Here is a 22162-nt window from a genome sequence, read left to right as displayed (position 1 = left end):
CGCCAGGCCTAATTTTTGCTTAAAAAAAAAAATCACATTTGTATTCAAGGTGAGAAAGCTTCAGAATTATTAAGGACAAGGATTCTGACAGTTAAGTTCAGACCTGGTTACAAATTCAGACACCTTGATAAAGTAGGAATTAGTCTCCAGTCTCTGAACAATAAATAGCTTTAAATGCAGGGCTTTTTGAGTAGGAGTGATCACTTGAATCTGGAGAGAGGGCGAGAAATGGGGAGGGATTGCTAACGGGCATTGGGGTTCCTTTTGGAGTGGTGAAACTCCTTGGAATCAGTTAGAGGTGACAGCTGCACACGACTGTGAGTGTACTAAGTGCCAGTGGATTGTACACTTTTTTAAAAATGGTTAATTTTATATGTGAATTTAACCTCAATAATTACTTTTTAAAAAAAAGAAAAAAAATAGAGGCTTTTGTGGCAGGGATGGACTTTGCTTGGTGAAGGCCCCTACTGTACGGTGCCCAGACATCCACAGCGAGGTCAGTGAGGAGCACTCCCACCTCACACAAAGCCATATGAAAACTTAACAGATTTCCCTCAGCTAAATCCCCGTTTTCAATAACCGCCAATTAGCCAACATTTAACAACATACTGAACTCATTTCTGTATGGGAAAATAGCGAAATATCCATCAAAACATTTAGAAAGCAGCATCACCGACCACCTAGAAATCCTCTGCACGCAATAGAGAACACCAGGGTGGAAATGGTAGAAGCCATTTTTGGTTAAGGTTTTTGTCCTGGGTGGAGGGTATTCGTGAGGATTCAGTCAGCCTCAAACATTACATTTAAACATAGGTGCCTAGCTACGATGATACATTTGCCAGTAAGGCAGCGTTGCACGGTGAAAGGCAAAAACCCCTCTAAGCCTCCTCCTGTGGCGACAAAGTTCTCAGTCAACGCTCACCGCCATACCCATCCGCGGGAACGCTCCCTCCACCAGCCGAAGGCGGGGCCTCTGAAGGCACTCCCGCCACACAGCGCGAATTGAGCCTCGGGGCTTCCTGGGAATTGTAGTTTTAGTCACGGACACATCTTTTTTATTCGGGCCAGTATGCAGTGAATCAGAAAACTACAACTCCCAAAGTGCCCCGGGGCGGCGAGGGGCCACAACGGTGACGACTGTGGCAGAGAAGGCCCGGAGGGGCTCTGCGTTCTGGAGTGGCGCTGCTTGGGCCGGTGGCGGATTGCAAGCAGCTGGTTTTGCGGCTGGGGAGAGCGGCGAGAGGGTTCGGCATTTTTCGTCGGGATCCCCGCAAGGATGAGTGCTGCCAGAGAGTCTCACCCGCATGGGGTGAAGCGTTCAGCCTCCCCAGACGACGATGTAAATAACAATGGCGGAGTGGCTGAGGGTTGAGGCCTACTAAAGGCTGGAGTAGGCCTGGAAGGGTGGTTGGAGGAGGACGCGCCTGAGGTGGCCTGCAGCGGGAAAGCCCAGGGAAGAAACCAGAAGAATGAGTGGGAAATGTCTCCCTTAATCTTTATGAGGGTCAGAAGGTTTGAAGAGGCCCACACGCTGAGAGCCGGAGACCTGCGTAGGAAGGGGATTGAGGAAGGAAATTCTGAGAGGGTCGAGGAGTGAAAGAGCTTAGTCAAGGGATTTCGTACGTGCATTTTGGGGGGCCGATGAGGTTGCTTTCTCGGGCCTTTGTACTCAGGATAGGGACGGCAAGACTCCCTGTTTTGGGTTCTAAATGTTTCCGTAACAATGTCGAAATGTTGGTGCACATTTGTACAGATTTTTCCTGCCTGGATGATTTTTACAATGTGCTGTTGAGAGTTAACTTTAGCTGCGCTAGTAAGGGTAAACCGAGAACAGTATTGAGCCGAAAATTGTGCCACTGGTGTAATTTGGTACTGGCTCTGGTGGTGAGGTCTAAGACGTTGAGACCTAGAACCCCATTTTGATGTCGGATATTAATACCTCGTTCTTCTTACCTCGTCTCCCCATCAAATGCCGTTCCCTTCCCCAGCCCCCACCTCATAGGTTTTAATAGCAAACGGTTTATCCCTTAAAGTAACCTGTTAAATATTTACTGCAGTGCCGGGTGTTGGGAATTCGGAGAGAAATATGATGCTTATTTTAGGCCTTTTTGTATATTTGTCCTAGCTCCTAGCGCAGTGTCATGGAAACGGTAGGTAACCAGTAAACGTAAAACTAGGTCCTTCATACAATGGATAAGTGTCTTGGCAACGTTGATGGGGAAAATTGTTGGAGAGGGCGCGGAGAGGTCATCTTTAAGGAAGATGAAGGGATATCTAGGTTTTTTTCGGTTTTGTTTGAAGTACTGTCAGTTTCTGAATACATAGAGCTTTAAATTTTTCGATAGTGCATTTCAGTGTTTTTCATGAAATTTTAAAAGCCCACTGAATACTACTTTGTAGCAAATGAGATGATGTTAAGACCTACCCCTCTGATGGGAGGTGGGGCGAGGACCGGAATATTAAGGGTCTTTAAAGGAATCGACTTCAGCTCTACAGAAAGATTAGCAAAAAGATTTGGGGATGAATGGGCATCTAGAGAAGTTTATTCTTGCTCTCTGTTCTTTCTGCTACTAGCTTTTAGATCTTGTTAATATGGTAATTCAGGTTTTGTCAGGAATTGATGCACACTTTTGAGTAACCTGGCTGCCACTTAAAAAGCTGTTACATTGTTTTCCTCCTGATCTTTAAATGTGACTTGATTGCTAGGATGTCAGACACCTGTTTGGAAATATCTTTTAGCGTGACAGAAAACTCCAGGTGATATGAAATTTAACAAAGTTAAAGGGATTAAGTCATTAACTTTACAGCTTCGGAAGAGATCAGTTTAAACTAGACGACCTTTAAGACCTTTCCCAATCATATAAGCGTATCTTTAAGTACCTGGGTTTTGTTTTTGTTTTGAAACAGGTGAGACAGGGTCTCTGTCGCCCAAGCTGGAGTGCAGTGGCACGATCAGTGCTCCCTGCAGCCTCCACCTCCCTGGCTCAGGTGATCCTCCTGCTTCAACCCCCTCTTCCCCCAACACCACCACAGTAGCTCGGACTACAGGTGTGCACCATTACACCCGACTAATTTTTTGTATTTTTAGTAGAGACCGGATTTTGCCACATTGCCCAGGCTGGTCTCCAACTACTAGACCCAAGCAATCTGCCCACCTCGGCCTCCCAAAGTGTTGGAATTACAGGTGTGAGCCACCTCGCCCAGCCAGTACTTAAAAAAAATTTTTAACCATAAGTAAGTCATTCATTAAAATACCTCCAAGCTGTTGTAGAAAAAAAAAACTAGCAGGCCGGGCGCGGTGGCTCACTCCTGTAATCCCAACACTTTGGGAGGCCGAGGCAGGCGGATCACGAGGTCAGGAGATGCAGACCATCCTGGCTAACACAGTGAAACCCCGCCTCTACTAAAAAAATACAAAAAAATTAGCCGGGCGTGGTAGCGGGCGCCTGTAGTCCCAGCTACTAGGGAGGCTGAGGCAGGAGAATGGCCTGAACCCGGGAGGCGGAGCTTGCAGTGAGCCGAGATGGCGCCACTGCACTCCAGCCTGGGCGACAGAGCGAGACTCTGTCTCAAAAAAAAAAAAAAAAAAAAAAACTAGCTATAATATATAGTTGGGAAACAGTTTCTAATGAGCATCCACGGTATATGAGAGATCATTGAAGTTTTCTTATGCCCATTGACCTCACATCTAATTGAGGTAACAAAACATTTTTTTAATATTAAAAGTAGATACTAAATCACAATACAACTCTAGAAAAACGCTAACAATGTAGGAGTAAATTCTAAGAGTCACCAGGCTATGTATTGAGGAGGTAAATTGATTGCAGTTCTGTAGTAAAGGGTATTAAGGATGAAGACGACTTAAAAGTAGTTTCATTGGCTTGGAGTGGAGAAATGAAAGCTATCTTATAGGAAGTGGGAAGAGTGGGGAGGTAAATTTTAGTAACTGCTAAGGAACTCTCTTAAAATGTATAGTGCACCCACGTGCTTTTCAGAATGCAGCATTTGGGCAAAGTACTCACTGTTGTACTTTAAGGCAGGGGTCTCCAACCCCTGGGCCACAGAACCAGGCTGCACAGCAGGACGTGAGCTGTGGGCCAGCCAGCAAAGCTTCATCTGTATTTACAACTGCTCCCCTTGGCTTGCATTACCACCTGAGCTCTGCCTCCTGTTGGCATTTGATTCTTATAGGAGCATGAACCTTAGTGTGAACTGCACATGCGAGTGATCTAGGTTGCACACTCCTTATGAGAATCTAATGCCAGATGATCTGTCACTGTCTCCCATTACCCCCAGATGGGACTGTCTAGTTTTAGGAAAACAAGCTCAAAGCTTCCACTGAGTCTACATTATGGTGAGTTGTATAATTATTTCATTATAGATTACAATGTAGTAATAATAGAAATAAAGTGCCCAATAAATGTAATGCACTTGAATCATCCTGAAACCATCACATCCTCCCTCTCAGTGGAAAAATTGTTTTCCACGAAACCGGTCCCTGATGCCAGTCTGGTCCCGGAGTGCTGCTTTAAGGTCTTTGAAAAGAAGAACTGGCAGGACTTAAATGTTATTTCCTTAAAACATTGGGATTAGAAGTTGTAAATGACAGGGTTATTTATATAAACACTGAAGATGTTTTACTCTTTTAATAGAAGCAGAATCAAGAAAGTTGGTTTTTACACAATTTTTTAACTTCTATACATTTTTATAACTAGTTCATAGACCACTTTCATCTGTCTCATTTGATCATGGACAGTATGATGTGGAAAAAACACAGGATGGTCAGAGGATCAAAGCAAGTCAGTTAGCCTCTCTGTGCCTCAGTGTCTTAAGACAGTCTTTTAAAAAGGCATCTCTTTACAGATAAGGAGTTAAAATTAAGTTAAATGTCAGATCCTGGCTTGCAGAGCAAGTGATTTAGTGATTGTCAGAACTGAAGCTTCACCATTACTTTAACTATATTGAGCCAGAAATAGTTAAGAACTAAATGGCCCATAAAAATATATGAGGGGGTCACATGGAAAGAAGTAGAGATTTGGAACTTAGGGAACCAAAATTATGAGAACATATAAGCCGTTCCACTAATGAGAATTTAGAAGTGCAAATGGGTCCAGGTTGGTACAAATGCTTTAACTCTCATATGCCCAGGGGAAATAGTGGTTTTTTTTTTTTATATTCTTTTAGTCTTTTACAAATAATTTTTAGAAATAATAAAGGGAGATAGTGCAAAACAAGTTTATTAGGAATTTTAATGTGAACTTAACAATAGCAAACCGAAATTTATATTCTATGTTTTCCTGATTTTGATGTACATATAGTCATCCTTCAGTATGCTAAATGTGGGGGATTGGTTCCAGGACCCACCCACCTCCTTGGCAAATCTTGCATACTCAAGTTCCGCAGCCAGCCCTGTGGAACCTGAGAATAGGAAAAAATCAGCCTTCCATATACTTGGGATGGATCTGCATTTGGTTGAAAAAAATCCACTTATAAGGGACCCTTGAAGTTCAAACCTGTCTTGCATTTGCATCATCAAAATACAATACTTGAGGAATTTTTGAAACCTTCTATTGCTTACAATTTTGTGTTGAAGAAGGATTTGTCATCCTTGCTCCATAATTGCAAAACATTTTTATTTTTAGATTATAAACTTAATTAGAATGATAAATTCAGTGAATATTTTTATATCATTTTCCTTCCAGTCACCTTGTGTACACATCTGCCTTCACCCGTTGTCCATTTGCAACCAAATCAAGTAAACTTTGATGCATAAACATTGTAAAAGATGAGATAAAACAGTTACACCTCCTTTTAGAAAATGAGATGATCCTGGCTCTTACTGTGAAATATTGCAAGATGAAGTCCTTCCTGCCGATGGCTCTCCCAGTGAGAGTACATTTCTTGTTTGTCTTTTTTTTCTTTTTCTTGTCAATTCTTGGGTGGGAGAAAAGCCTTCTAGTATTTCCTCATCCAAAAACTCATAGTCTGAGATTTTTGCAGTTAATTTTATCATCATGATTAGTCTAGAATATGACTGCCTTTCATTTTGCGTTCACCTTCTTCTTCATCTAATAATGGTTAATGCCTTCTGTCAGTTTTTTCTCTTTGCCATTATGAATGGAAAATGAAAAATTGTGAATTCCCATCTGTGTTCAGTGAAAGCTAAAAGTAGACAACAGTTATGATGTCTTGAAAGATGATGATGAAATACTTTGGACAATACAGTGAGAAAACTAATATCTTAAAAACTATTTTAGTTATTTTTAGCATAGTTGAGAATAATGAATTATAAATAATGAACGGTTAAACAACAGTTTTTACATTTGTTTCAAAATGTAGGGAAAAATATGCTCACTAGGATTCCATCATATTTCTTAGATTTATAAAAGAGTTCAGTGGACTCATTTGATTATTGCAAGATAGCATGAGTTTTAGTCTGTTCTTTTAAAAAATAAGTTTTCTCTTTGTTCTTTGGAAGACTTTTAAGAAAGAATAAAAGTAATGACATCTCAATCCTAACAAATAACTAGAACTGCTAAAAAAAAAAAAAGGCAACTGAAAAGTTAAAATTTTCTCTTAAAAGTTAGCTCACTGATAAAGGCAGAATTTTTAACTTCAACTAACAACTGTGGCTGCCATCTAAGTTCAGAGTACTAGGTGCTCTAGGACCCTGCAAGGCAGTGGGTCTCAAAGTGTGGTCCCCAGATAAATAGCATCAGCAATCATTTAAGAATTTGTTGAAATTCAAATCCTAGAGCTCCACCCCAGACCCACTGAATCTCTGGGGCTGTAGCCCTGCAGTCTGTTTTAACAAGCCCTCTAGGTGACGCTGATACAGGCAAACTTTTGAGACTCAGCTCTGGCTGTAGAAGAACTAAAGGATTCTGCTGTGAGGTAATAGAAAAGGAGTAAATTTGAATGTGATGAATATGCTTAACTTCCTAAACAAGAAAAATGAACCCTGTTTATAGTTACAACTGACAGGGGAAAAAAACTTGAGAGTTACAGGTAGACTTTAGATTTTGTAATACTTATTTTTATGCAAAAAAAATTAATCAACCAATTTTTTTTCTAGCTGGGATCTAGCAATTGGGAGGCAGCAGACTTGGGTAATGAAGAGAGAAAACAAAAGTTCTTGAGACTTATGGGTGCAGGAAAGGTAAGCATCAGATGGTGTGCATTTTTTACCTTTTCTGTGAAAATATTGCCATTTTTGTGTATGCTAAGTAAGAAGGACTGAATACACTTGGATTCCATTTTCCTGTTCTGTGTGATTTCTTTTGGCTTTGGGAAATACATATGGCCTAACCAAGCATATAAAATTTATATTATTTTTGAGCCACTTCTAGGATTCTCTGTCTGTAAAGTTTGAAGACTGTACAGAGAAAAATTTGGTTCAAGGAGGCTGTATAGGAGAAAAGAGATGTCAAAGTTTATGAAATGCCATATGTTGGCCCAGTGGTTTGATAGAAGATATTTCTTCTGGGTAGGTTATCTTGTGGGAACCTCTGGCCAAAGTGAAAAGCCTGTCATATTTTATAGCTCCCTCCAGCCCTTGAAATAGTAACCAGAGGAATATCCTTGATCAAAAACCTAATTTTAAGACTACACTTTCAGAGATTATTTCTATAGTTTGTTACTAGATAGAGAAGTTTCTCTGAATTTGTAGAACACCAGGGGGAAAGAAAACCTTAATTTTAAAAATGTTCACGATACTTTGAAATGCCTGTCAGTTTGGTTAACGTTAATAGAAGGTACAGTTGACCCCGAGCAATGTGGGGGTTAGGGGTGCTGGTTCTGCAGGCAGTCAAAAGTTTGCATATAACTTTCGACTCCCCAACAACTTAACTACTAATAGCCTACTGTTGACTGGAAGTCTTACTGATAACATAATTATCAGTTAACACATATTTTGGGTGTTACATGTGTTATATCCTGTATTCTTACAATAAAGAAAAGGAAATGTTATCAAGAAAATTATAAGGAAGAGAAAATAATTGACTCTTCATTAATTGGAAGTGGATCATCATAAAGGTCTTCATCCTCATAGTCTTCATGTTGAGTGGGCTGAAAAGGAGGGATTGTCTTACTGTCTGGGAGTGGCAGAGGCAGAAGTAAATTCAAGTATAAGTGGGTCCACACAGTTTAATCCTGTGTTCAGGGTCAACTATATAAAACAAGTGCCAGGAAAATATCTATTGTAGAAACCTTTCTTTATCCTAGCAGTTTATACAGGGATCTCTAGATACTTATTTTTTGTAAGCAAGTAAATTTATTTTCCTAACATTGTCCTAACAGTCTTCCTACAAACTAAATTGAAAAGAAATAGGAAAGCATTTTTTCTCTTTTTTTAAGCACCTTAAAATGAAATTCTGTTCTTTGTTTTGTTACACACATGGGAATACATTCATTGATTTTCCCAACTATTACAGACTACCTACTACTGTGCTGGATCCTGGGTGGTCATATAGATCAATAATACATGTTTGAAGCTATTATGTAATGGACGAAACCAGATAATAGCAATACAGAATTGTAATTGCTGTGAGAAGGCCATGCACATAGTGCTGTGGCATCACAGAGGGCAGCTAACTCTGGTTTAGCAGTGCAAGAAAGCTTCCCCAAAACAGAATTGATCTGAATCTCAAAGGATAAGAAGGAGTTAGCCAGACTACAACAATGGGTTTGGGGATAGGAAGAGGTCATGTAAAACACTGAGACCTATTTAAATAAAGCATTTGTATAATATCTCATTAATCGAGATTTCCCAATTTGTAATTTGTCATAGAAAATAGTCTGCAATTTCTCTTGTTTCGTGCAAATATATTAAGTCCTCACTTAACATCCCTTGTGGTTCTTGGAAACTAACTTTTAGCAGACTGACAATAAAGTTGTTTCACTGTAACACTGATAAGGAGGAAAATTGTTTTCATTATAGGTTGTTTCAACTAAAATCAGTTAAAGTCAAAGTTTCCAAGAACCTATCATTGAAAATTAAGTGAGGACTTAAAAGATTTGTTAAGGATACGTAAGGTAAGTGTTAGTTTAGGGGCCATATTCAACTTAGTAGAATGAAACTTATTCAAGTACTTAGGAAGAACATCCTAATATAAAATATATGGAAGTTGACTTACTTGTAAATAAGTTGTTCAGCATAGATTAAATTCTTTTTTTTTTTTTTTTTTTGAGACAGTCTCACTGCAACCTCTGCCTCCCAGGTTCAAGCAGTTCTCTGCCTCAGCCTCCCGAGTAGCTGGGATTACAGGCGCCTGCCACCATGCCTGGCTAATTTTTGTATTTTTAGTAGAGACAGGGCTTCACCATTTGAACTTCTGACCTCGTGATCCACCCTCCTTTGCCTCCCAAAGTGCTGGGATTACAGGCATGAGCCACTGCGCCTCGCCCATAGATTAAATTATTTGTGAGGCCAAGATTGTAGCTTTGATCTTCATATGGGGTGTTTAGATGTATTCCATTTTGTGGCCACAAAGTATATTTGTAATCCTAGCCGGCTATCATGAATATTTTATTGGTCACAGGAAGAACCAGCTAAGAGCATATGAATAGATCAGTGCAATACTATCATCATCCTGGAATAACTTGATGCTGTTATATTAAAATCTTGTTAATGGCTGTCAGTTTTGCAACCTAAACAAGTAACACACTGAATTATTGATTTGCTTATGTGTTAATGGCACATAAAGCAATGAGCATTAACGCTTGAAGTTTTTCAGTAGTATCATTTTTGTGTATGGAGACTGTATCTGCCATTTTTTTCACAATAGGAAGGTTTGTTACTGTATCTTCACAGATGATTGGTTAAGATTGCTTTCCAAAGTCACATTTATTCTCACCTTCACATGGTGTTTTAATGAGCACTTATGAAACTAAATATGAACCATAAAGAGTGGATTGGACTGATTAAATTGAGAGTAATTATGCAGTTTAATCAGTTGGTAATATTGAATCAGATGTATTTTTATGTTTAGAGTGCAGGATTGTTTTAAATTGTTCTTTTTGACAAGTTGAGATTAGTAGTTTATTGTCAAATAGTAAAGAGATAGCTAATGATTGTGATATACTGTAGTAAGATCTATCACTTTATATGATACATTATAAGTTTTAATTATTTCATTTTTGTCTGGCTAAATCTCATTTGCTTTCTCTCCATGAGATATACTTGAGGCAGCAGAAAGAGCAGGTGGGAAGTTAAAGCAACTCATTTAAATGGCCTTTAGGAAAGAAAATGTTTAGATTGACTCAATTTTCTAGTTATCTATTCATCTTATTTAAAATTCCAACCTGTTCTACTCCTTACTCAGGTCTGTTTTGTTTTAATCACACTTAGTACCTTCTAACATAGTATAAATAGTGATTACATTTGCCTGTCTCCCTTCCCCATTCCTACCCTTGCTAGAATGTAAGGTCCTTAAAGGCAGAGATTCTAATTTAATCTTTTGTCTTCACTGTGTCCCAGAAGCCTAGAATAGTTTTCAGCACATAGTAGATACCCAGTAAGGTTAAATTAGTGGTCTCAAATGCTAATACATTTTCACCCTTCTTATAGAAAGAACATACTGGTCGTCTTGTTATAGGAGATCACAAATCAACATCTCACTTCCGAACAGGTAAGAAAGTAAAGTGTAATTAAAATGGAAGTGCTAAATTCAGAATATGAAGTATGTGTTCATGTTTCAGGATATTCTACTTTGGCATGTGTAATTGTGTAAATTATTAAAATATTAGAATTGGAGCTGGGTGCAGTGGCTTAATGCCTGTAATCCCAGTTATTTGGGAAGTTAAAGTGGGAGGATCACTTAAGCCCAGGAGTTTGAGGCTGCAATGAAGCTATGATTGCACCACTGCATTCCAGCCTGGGCTACAGAGCAAGACCTCATCTCTTAAAATTTAAAAAAAAAAGGAGAGAAAAAAATGCTGAGCACCTTGGCTTATGCTTGTAATCCCAGCATTTTGGGAGGCTGAGTTTAGCCGATCACTTGAGGCAAATCATCAGCCTGGTCAACATGGCAAAACCGTGTCTCTACTAAAAAAAAAAAAAAAAAAAAAAAAAAATTAGCCAGGTGTGGTGGCTCACACCTGTAATCCCAGCTGCTTGGGAGGCTGAGGCACGATAATTGCCTGAACCAGAGAGGCGGAGGTTGCAGTGAGCCAAGATAGCACCATTGCACTCCAGCCTGAGCGACAGAGTGCTACTCTGTCTCCAAAAAAAAAAAATTAGAAATATATAATAGGTAAACATGTTACATATATAAAGTATCAATTATCATGTACTTTGATTTTTAAAAAATGAGAGAGTATATGTCATTATGATATTCTAGCCAAGAAACCTTTTTCTGTCTCCATTTTTACTGATTCAGAACATATATTTTAATTGTAGTGAGGTTTTATGCCTCAACTTGTTAACTCTGGTATGTACAGAATTTTTGTTCTTTGTATATTAGCATATAATGTCATAGTTGACATTTGGTTTTGTGTATTCACTAAATTTTGTTTTAAAATCTTTGAAGAATATAAACTAGTTGCAGAGCCTAAAGAAATAAGCTTTTAAAATACTTTTAGGGAAGAACATTTTTAAATAAAAACTGAAAAAGAATTTGGGTATTTGGTGTGCTGAAAAGTGAAATTTTTGCCTATTTAAAACTGACCCTAATCTTGGACATTATTAATAAAAGGCACATATTAATAAAAGACACATTGACCTAGATTATGTTTAACAAAACTTTAAGTTATTTAAATTATGCTAACACAGCATATGTAGCACATTTTACAAATTCATAGATCTTTTATTTTTCTAGTGTTAAACAATTACTTCAAATTGATTTGTATTGCTACATAAGGCAAAAAACAATTCCTGAACTTTGCAGAATGGAAAAATATTTCAACTGCCACATTTACTCTTTTAAAACTGAGAGCTTTAAAGCAGGAGCTCCCAATCCCCAGTACCCATCCCTGGCCTGTTAGAAACTGGACCACACATCAGGAGGTGAGTGGCACGCAAGCCAGAGAAGCTTTATCTGTATTTACAGCTGCTCCCAGTGGCTTGTATGGCCACCTGAGCTCCGCCTCCCATCAGATCATTGGCAGCATTAAATTCTCATAGGAGCATGAACCCTATTGTGAACTGTGCAAGCCAGGGATCTAGGTTGTGCCTCCTTATGAGAATCTAATGCCTGAAGATCTGAAGTGAAGCTGAGGTGGTAATGGGGAGTGGCTGCAGAAACAGATTAACATTAGCAGAGAGGCTTGACTGCACAGAGACTGTAATCAATCAGCTGCTTGCAGACTCATATCAAAACCCTCTCAGTGAGTGGCAAGTGACAAGCTGCATCTATCTAGTGGCAGGTTTTAAGTCAGAATCTGACATTTATTTAATCTGCATGTGGCCTGCCCATTACTTATTTACCACTTCCATCCATGCCTCTTTCCTGCACTGTGCATTTGTCTCAGTCACAGTTTTGGTAAGCCCACAAGCTAACCCTAGCCAAAATGAGTAAAAAAGCAAACGTCCTTGGAGAGCTTCTTTGAAAAGTGGGAAAGACTCAATGATGAGAGAGCAGAAGACTCTAATACTGCCAACAAAGAGAAAGTGGCATTTAAAAGAAAATATCAAGAGTCCTACTTAAATTGTAGGTTCATTGCAGTAGGTGATTCACATTCTCCAAACCTGCTTTGTCTAATATGTGATGACCAGCTATCCAGAAAAGCCATGAAACGTTTAAAAGTGCTTCACCACATGGAGACCAAGCACCCTGCATTAAAAGACAAGCCTTTGGAGTTTTTCAAAAGAAAAAATAGTAAACGCAAAGAACAGAAGTAATTATTGAAGGCCACCACTTCCTCAAATGTGTCTGCAGTGAGAGCATCATTCTTAGTGGCTAATCACATTACTAAAGCTAAGAAGGCCTTTACTACTGGTGAAGAGTTGATCCTGCCTGCTGCTAAGGACTTAGGAGAGCCTGCAGTTCAAAAGGTGGCACATGTTCCTCTTCTGGCTAGCACCATAACTAAATGAATTAATGAAATAGAGGATATGAGGCATAATTGTTAGAATTAATGAGTCACTGTGGTACGCAATCCAGGTTAATGAGTCTACCAGTGTTGACAGCAAGGCAACAATGCTTGTTTATGTGTGATACATTTTTCAGGAGGATGTGCATGAGGATATGTTATGTGCACTTTTGCTTTCATCTAACACCACAGCTGCAGAACTATTCAAGTCTTTAAATACATATCAGGAAAATTGAATTGGTCATTTTGTATAGGTATATGCAGGGATGGAGCAGCTGCCATGACTGGACGGCTTTCTGGTTTCACTACTCAGGTCAAAGAGCTTGCTTCTGAATGTGAGTCTGTGTACTGTGTCATCTGTAGAGATGCTGGCTAGTTGAAAAATGCCACCTGAACTTACCATTTTGTAGGATGTCATTAAAATTTTCAACCACATTAAAGTACATGCCCTTAATTCACATCTGTTCATGTAGCTCTGTGAGAAGATGGACACAGAGCACACATCTTCTCTTATACACAGAAGAGAGATGGCTTCCTAAAGGTAGATCACTGGCCACAGTTTTTCAGTTACAATAGCTGCTCCAGAGATTTCATTTTAGAAAAAGTCACCACTGGCAGCACATTTTGTTGACACAGAATTGGGTCACAAAACTTGCTTACTTGGCCAGGCATGGTGGGTCACGCCTGTAATTACAGCACTTTTGGGAGGCCAAGGCAGGCAGATCATTTAAGGCCAGGAGTTTGAGACCAGCCTGGCCAAAGGGGAGAAACCTCGTCTTTACTAAAAAATACAAAAATTAGCTAGGCGTGGTGGCACACGCCTATAATCCCGGCTACTCAGGAGGCTGAGGCATGAGAATCATTTGAGCCTGGAAGGCAGAGGTTGCAATGAGCCGAGATCATGCCACTGTACTCCAGCCTGGGCAAGAGAGCGAGACTCTCTCAAAAAAAAAAAAAAAAAAAAAAACTTGCTTGTGTGACATATTCAATCTGTCACCTCAAGGGAGAACAAAACTGTGTTCAAGTTGGCAGATAGAGTGGCTGCATTCAAAGCCAAACTGGTATTATGGGGGCCACAAGTGAACATTGGGATTTTTTGACATGTTTCAAACATTAGCAGAGATTTTAAAAGAGACTGAGCCAGGACCGTTTTTCTCCCAGCTGGCACATGATCACCTATCTCAGCCTTCAAAGAGTTTGAGTATTATTTTCCAGCCACGAAAGAGCCCCGAACTGGGAAGGAATGGATTCACAACCCATTTGTGAATAAGCCAGGTGAATCGACTTTGTTCATGCTAGAAGAGGATCAGCTGCTTAAGATCACAAATGACGTTGCCCTTAAAAGTATGTTTGAGACAACTTCACATCTCTATACATTCTGGATTAAAGACAAAGTGGAATATCCTGAGATTGCCACGAAAGCACTGGAAAGCCTGCTTCCATTTCCAACCTCCTATCTTTGTGAAACAGGGTTTTCTGTAGTGACAGCAGCCAAACAAGATTACAGAGTAGACTGGACATAAGCAACACACTTAGGGTGTCACTGTCTCCCATCACCCCTAGATGGGACCGTCTAGTGGCAGGGAAAACAAGCTCAGGGCTCCCACTGCTTCTACATTATGGTGAGTTGTACAATTATTTCATTATATATTACGATGTGATAATAATAAAGTACATAATAAATGTAATACACTTGAATCATCTCAAAACCACCACCACCCCCCTCCATGGAAAAATTGTTTTCCACAAAACCAGTCCCTGGTGCCAAAAAGGTTGGAAACTGCTGCTTTAAACTTTAAGTTGCTCTGATAAACTTGATAAGCAAAGAAAGGCATAAAGAAGAGTCAGTACATGACCATTTTATTTAGCCATTTGCTGAACAGAAGTGCCTAGCTTTTTTCACTGTTTTTGTGCAAAGATAGATAATTCTGTTTGTTAGAGAGTTTTTATTAAGTGACTACAAAAAAAACTTTCAGGATAACATCTACTTATTAAGTAAGCTAAAACATTTAATACCCAAAGTGCTTAGTAATAAATATTTATGCTATCTCAACATCAGGCATTTTATTTTCTATCAGGTAACCACCTATGGCATAAATTCTCAAAATTCATAGTAAAATTAGTCACAATTAGATAAATCAGCCCTGAGTATAATAGCGTCTGTATTATGGGTTTTTGTGTAAATTATTAATTTGACTGAAACATAACTAAAGTATCCTGGACATGCAGGGGAAGAAGACAAGAAAATTAATGAAGAACTGGAGTCTCAATATCAGCAAAGTATGGACAGTAAATTATCAGGAAGATATCGGCGACATTGTGGACTTGGCTTCAGTGAGGTAGTAATTAACTTACTTTCATTGGGAAGATAATTAGTTTTCAATTTGGTACCACTTATTGCTGTTAGATTACCCTAGCAATCAAGAATCCCATGTGGAAAGCTTTCTGTATGTAGTTATCTTAAAAATAATTGTATATGCCCTACTGGTCTCTGTAGATAATCAGGAGAGATGTTTCTAAGGATTTTGTGTGGGGTTGTTTTTTCTTTTTTTTGAGATGGAGTCTCACTCTGTCACCAGGCTGGAGTGCAGTGGTGCGATGTCTTCCACCTCCCGGGTTCAAGTGATTCTTCTGCCTGAGCCTCCTGAGTAGCTGGGATTACAGGCGCCTGCCATCACGCCCAGCCAATTTTTGTAGAGATGGGGTTTCAGCATGTAACCAGGCTGGCCTCAAACTCCTGACCTCAGGTGATCCCACCCACCTTGGGCTCCCAAAGTGCTGGCATTACAGGTGTGAGCCACCACACCCGGCCTTTTATTTTTCTTTTGGAGACAGTCTCTCTCTGTTGCCCCAGGCTAGGGTGCAGTGGCTCGATCTCAGCTCACTGCAACTTCCACCTCCCGGGTTCAAGCAATTCTGCCTCAGCCTCCCAAGTAGCTGGGACTACAGGTGCATGCCACCACAAGGGGCTAATTTTTTGTATTTCGGTAGAGATAGGGTTTCACCATGTTGCCCAGGCTGGCCTTGAACTACTGAGCTCAGGCAATCCACCCGCCTCAGCCTCCCAAAGTGCTAGCATTACAGGCTTGAGCCACCATGTCCAGCCTCACCTGGCCTGTTTGTAAGGATTTTAAAGTGTGTTTTCTAAAAATGAAAATTCTGCTTAATCATTAGAGCACCTTTCTTTCCCCCTTTTTTGAGACAGGTTCTCAACTCTGTCACCCAGGCTGGAGTATAGTGGCACAGTCTCACTGCCACCTTAGCCTCCTGAGGACCTGGGATATAGGCCTGCACCACCATGCCTAGCTAATTTTTGTATTTTTTGTAGAGACAGAGTTTTGCTATGTTGCCCGGGCTGGTCTCAAGACTCCTGGGTTCAAGCGATCTTTCCGCATCCCAAAGTGCTGGAACTACAGGCATGAGCCACCACGCCTGGCCAGGGCACATTTTTAATAGGCGTGAACAACAACATGCTCACAAGTTAAGTAAAATATTTCATTTAAGTTTAAAATAATGGTTTAGGAGAGCCTTTTTTTTTTTTTTTTTTTTTCAGTTGTTTCGTAAGTGATCTCTTTTTATATTATGAATTTATGTGTGACTACTGTTTACTCCAAAGTAATACAGTGTGCAAAACATTGATAACTGATTTCTACATAAAGGTCAGTGGTTAACATGCCTTATTAATTTAAAAAATTGTTCCTTTCGGGAAAATATAATACCGTGGTTTTCAAACTAGGGGAGGGGAGATAAGTGTGTGATCTTCAGAGCACCTCCCCTCTTGTTTTCTTTTGTCTTTTAAGAAATGGAGTCTTGGCCGGGCGCGGTGGCTCACGCCTGTAATCCCAGCACTTTGGGAGGCCGAGGCGGGCGGATCACAAGGTCAGGAGATCGAGACCATCCTGGCTGTAACATGGTGAAACCCCGTCTCCACTAAAAATACAAAAAATTCTCCGGGCGTGGTGGCCGGCACCTGTAGTCCCAGCTACTCCGGAGCCTGAGGCAGGAGAATGGCGTGAGCCCGGGAGGTGGAGCTTACAGTAAGTGGAGATTGCGCCACTGCACTCCAGCCTGGGCGACAGAGCAAGACTCCGTCTCAAAAAAAAAAAAAGAAGAAATGGAGTCTTGCTCTGTCACACAGGCTGGAATGTAGTGGCATGATCATAGCTCACTACAGCCTTGAACTCCTAGGCTCAAGCAATCCTCCCACCTCAGCCTCCCGAGTAGCTAGAACTACAGGCACGCACCACCATGCCTGGCTAATTTTTTTCTTTTATCTTTTTTTTTAGTTTCTCTCTCCCTCTCTTTTGAAAAAGAGACAGGGTCTCACTATGTTGCCCAGGCTGGTCTCAAACTTTGGGCCTCAAGCAGTCCCCCTGCCTCTCAGCCTCTTGAGTAGCTGGAATCCCAGCCACAGGTATGAGCCACTGGGCCCAGCCAGACAGAGCTCTTTCTTAAAATTCTACTCAAGTCTTAAAGCTGTTGTTCTAATGGCTACAAAGTAGAGTGTTTCTAAGACTGACAGAACTTATGGTCTTTCTCAGATTTTGTATGGGCTAATGTTTATTTTTAAAAGAGCCTGTTGATTGATGTTTTAGGTAGAAGATCATGATGGAGAAGGTGATGTGGCTGGAGATGATGATGATGACGATGATGATTCACCTGATCCTGAAAGTCCAGATGATTCTGAAAGCGATTCAGAGTCAGAGAAAGAAGAATCTGCTGAAGAACTCCAAGCTGCTGAGCACCCTGATGAAGTGGAGGATCCCAAAAACAAAAAAGATGCAAAAAGCAATTATAAAATGATGTTTGTTAAATCCAGTGGTTCATAACTCCCAAACGCTTAGTCTTTGTATTAAAAGTAAGCCTTATTGTTATAATGCACAGTGGAGGACTGCTTTTAGAGCACAGACCTTTGTATTATAATTTTTAAAAAGGCCCTTTTAAATAATTACAAAGAGTGTTTGCTTTCAAATGCCATGGGTTACACTTTTATGGGCATGACTATAACCATTTTTGTAAAGAGTAAGAGTTGTATAAAATAAGAAATAAATACAGTACTCAACTTCCTTTCATATTAGCATCATCAACCCTCTAATTCACCTTATGGGGGAAATGCTTCTTTTTGTTTGTGATAGCTATTTTATCATTTCCTTCATATTTTTCTCTTATAAAAATGTATTTGATACTGTGATATGTTCATGAAAAGTATTCTTCTTTGTTATAGTAGAGCTGTTCATTATGGATATTTCTGCTGCCAGTCACAATCTAAATTAATTTTGGCAAAAGATTGGGTACTTAGTTTCCTGTTACTGAGTTAGCTCTACTCTTTTTGGACCAAAGCAACATGAGAGCAAGTACTTTTCACACTTGTTAAGATGGAGTTATAACTGTCATACATTTGGAATATTATGATCCCAAGTAGTCTTTTTATAATTTGGATTATATCGTATGTTAGATTTTTGATAAAATTTGGCCAATTTTTACAGAAGAAATTATTTCTCTGATCATTTAGTTCTATCTATTTAGAAATATGTAAAACTGAATTTTTTTTTTTTTTTTTTTTTTTTTTTTTAAGTAATGTGTGACCAAAGTTAATTTTGTCCCAAAGGTCTAAATAAAGAGCAGTTTCCCATATTTGGCTGTGATACCTTTATCCTCATTATCTACAAATGAGGAAAGGCTTACTGATAAGAAGCTGAAACAAGAAATTCTCTTCATTTTATCCCAGTGCTATTTTATTGATTAATTACTAAAAAGTATTACTTTCTAATTTTATTGCTGTTTCTGTTGGTGTGAGATAAGAATCATCTGACTGCTATTAGGTGGTTGATTTGTACAGCTGATTAACACAAATTGCATTGTGAGCTAGTAAATGGATCTTTGGATAATTGGGTCCAAATTCTTAATGTTTATAAGTAACAAGTTCAAAGGCTTTAGTCACACCTGTTTGTGAGCTGAACTATTATACATCTACATACTTAAAGGATGTATTTGGAGTGTTGGATTTTTTTTTTTTTTTTTTGAGATGGAGTCTCGCTCTGTCACCCAGGCTGGAGTGCAGTGGCGTGATCTCAGCTAACTGCAACCTCTGCCTCCCGGGTTCAAGCGATTCTCCTGCCTCAGCCTCCCAAGTAGCTGGGACTACAGGCATGTGCCACTACTCCTGGCTAATTTTTTGTATTTTTAGTAGAGACGGGGTTTCACGGTGTTAGCCAGGATCGTCTTGATCTCCTGACCTCATGATCCACCCACCTTGGCCTCCCAAAGTGCTGGGATTACAGGTGTGAGCCACCACGCCCGGCCTTGGAGTGCTGGAATTTTTAAAAATTATTCTTATGTCACTTTGAAATTTGGAACGTGTTGCCAGTTGCGGTGGCTCACACCTATAATCCCAGCACTTTGGGAGGCTGAGGTGGCTGGATCACCTGAAGTCAGGAGTTTGAGACCAGCCTGACCAACATGGAGAAACCCCATCTCTACTGAAAATACAAAATTAGCTGGGCGTGGTGGTGCATGCCTGTAATCCCAGCTACTCAGGAGGCTGAGGCAGGAGAATCACTTGAACCCAGGAAGTGGAGGTTGCAGTGAGCCAAGATCACCCCGTTGCACTCCAGCCTGGGCAACAAGAGCAAAACTCCATCTCAAAAAAAAAAAATTTAGAATGTGTTAGAGAAATTTAGCAAGTAGAACAGGTGATTTCTGGTTGATAGACTCTATCTTGCAGTATATTTCATGTATCAGACCCCAAAGTTGTTGCCTTGTTTTTTTTTTTTTAATGTCTCACATTTTTGAAAAATAGATGCTACCCTCTATAGTAAAATATTGAATCACTTGATAGTAGACAGTACATATGACATTTAACAAATACTTGGTTTGAAAAAGTTTGGCTTTATTCAACAATTTTAGTTTGCCCACTGATTTTCAAATGTCTGTGGGATTGCTTATAACTAAGTAGAAAGTGAAGATTGATTTTTACTTAAGAATGGGATAGAGATGAGTTTTATGGTTTTTAAAAGTATTTTCAGTTCATTATTTAAATGTTGGGTTGTTGATATGGTCTTGTTTCTGATAAGGAAATAGGAGCAACGTGTTTTAAAATAACTACACTAGAAGACTTTCTTCATCTCCGTATAGAGAAATCCAGATTTCAATTAATTCATGTATTGGGTATTAACAAAATTCAGGGTTAGAGTAAATTTAGGTCTATTGGTCCATGTGGCCTGGTTTCCTAGCACCCATTAAACATAATGCTATCTTTTAAGCATGAACATGCGGGTTTTTTAAATCAAATTGGAAAAAAATTAGACAACTGATGTCATGCTGTCTTAGTATCCATACTAAAAAAGTATCAGGAAAATAGATTATTTTTGTGCTGTGAAACACTATTCAGTGGAAAGTTTAGTGGCAACTTTTCCATATCATTCATAATTTAATACCTGAAATGCACTTTTAAATGTTTGCCTTATATCCAAGTGTTTACTTGTATCCATAACCTAACCATCTATTGAAAAGAATGTTTGCAGATACAGATTGCAATGTTGTTTGTATTCATAAGCAAAAGTCCTCTTCTCTAGTATAATTTTTTAAATCTGAGAGAATTGAAGATACAGAAAAAAAGTCTGGAGTGCCTGAACCATAGTTTGAGAGCACAAAGGTCACATTCTTTCAGTAAATTTGGGGGAAATAAATTTCAGCTACCTGTTTAGCTTCAGTGACTACTTACACACAGGGCTTTGGTTCCATTACTTGTTTCCACCACAGCCACATCCTAAATACTTGCAATATCCGAAAACAACTTCTAAAATCACTCAATAAAAATATTCACTTCTAACCAACTCCTCCTTTATACCTGCTCTGTGTTAGGGCGTAGTCTGTTTCCACCTCTGTAAGTCCTATCTAGGCTTCCTGATCTATGAATTCAGTATCATGATTATTAACCCAAACGACTTCCTGGAAAATTCCCAGCCCTAGATGTATCCAAGCCCTCCTACCCTCACCAGTTATTTCTGGAGAAAGATCACCAAATGTATAAATCCGTATTAGTAAAAATTGGTTTTAACTGACCTCAGCACTGCCCATTACCCTTATTTTCTCTAGTCAGCTCTCCATTCTTACTATGTAAAACTTATACTCTGAAACTTGTTACCCTCTTTTTTTCCTTCACTCTTAACATGTCCTTGCCTTCTATCTTACATAAAAATAGAGACCTTCAGGCACAAATTCCCTGAACTTCACTTACTAAATCCACAGCCATGGACAAGATTCTGTGCTCTAGGTTGTGACATCCCAACTCTACCACAAGGCTAAACTCGGTGACCTTGAGCATAAGTTGAACTCTCTGGGTCTCCTTTCTGGGTAAGTAAAATGAGGATAGTAACAGTAACCCCCTTGCATAGTTATTGTGAGACTTAGGTAAAATGAGCAAAAAGCTTAGTGCATAGATAAGTGATCAATAAGTGCTGGTTCCTGGTTCCCACCATCCCCTCTGCCGCCCCGAGATGGGGTCCTGCTCTGTCACCCAAGCTGGAGTTCAGTGGCATGATCATGGTCATGGCTCACTGCAGCTTTAACTTCAACGGGCTCAAGCCCCTCCCACCTCAGCCTCCTGAGTAGCTGGGACCACAGGTGTGTGCCACCACACCTCGCTAATTTTTTAATTAATTTGTAGAGACTGGCTATGTTGCCCAGGCTGGTCTTGAACTCCTGGTCTCAAGCAATCCTCCTGCCTCAGCCTCCCAAAATGTTGGGATTACAGGTGTGAACCTGTTGAATCTTTTAAACCTTGTGAATGTAGTGCTTATTATCTTCCCTTGAGTCTTCAACCTCCCCCTTAATCTGTGACCCTTTTCTTTTGGCATTTGTTCAAGTATTTCATATCTTTTTAAACAAGAAGTTGGTCCTAGGTACCGCCTATGTTGGGTGTAATTCTCTCATCTATATCTAATTTTAGTAACTTTTCTATTACTGCCTCTATTTCTTACTTCCATCCCCTCCTTCCTCAATCCACTCCAGTGTGGCTCCTACCCACCCTAGACACAAGAGCACTGAAAACTTTAATCAAATCAATTACTGACATTTTCCTAAAACATAAGTACTTGTAAATTCTTCCCTTGACCTGTTAGCAGTACTTAGC

At 39.6% G+C, this 22162-nt stretch overlaps 1 protein-coding gene across 1 annotated transcript; it reads left to right on the top strand.

Moving 5' to 3' along the window:
* Window positions 1-1152: 1152 nt before the first annotated feature.
* Window positions 1153-18521, top strand: C9H11orf58 (chromosome 9 C11orf58 homolog). The gene is given in 5 exon segments (NM_001131689.1): window positions 1153-1339; window positions 7076-7159; window positions 10568-10628; window positions 15259-15368; window positions 17625-18521. Coding segments are annotated over 5 exon segments (552 nt in total). The 5' UTR covers window positions 1153-1276; the 3' UTR covers window positions 17859-18521.
* The last annotated feature ends 3641 nt before the right edge of the window (window positions 18522-22162 follow it).

The sequence above is a fragment of the Pongo abelii genome, chromosome 9 (genome assembly GCF_028885655.2).
Source record: "Pongo abelii isolate AG06213 chromosome 9, NHGRI_mPonAbe1-v2.0_pri, whole genome shotgun sequence".
NCBI lineage: Eukaryota > Metazoa > Chordata > Mammalia > Primates > Hominidae > Pongo > Pongo abelii.
This window is presented reverse-complemented; position numbering and strand designations above follow the sequence as displayed.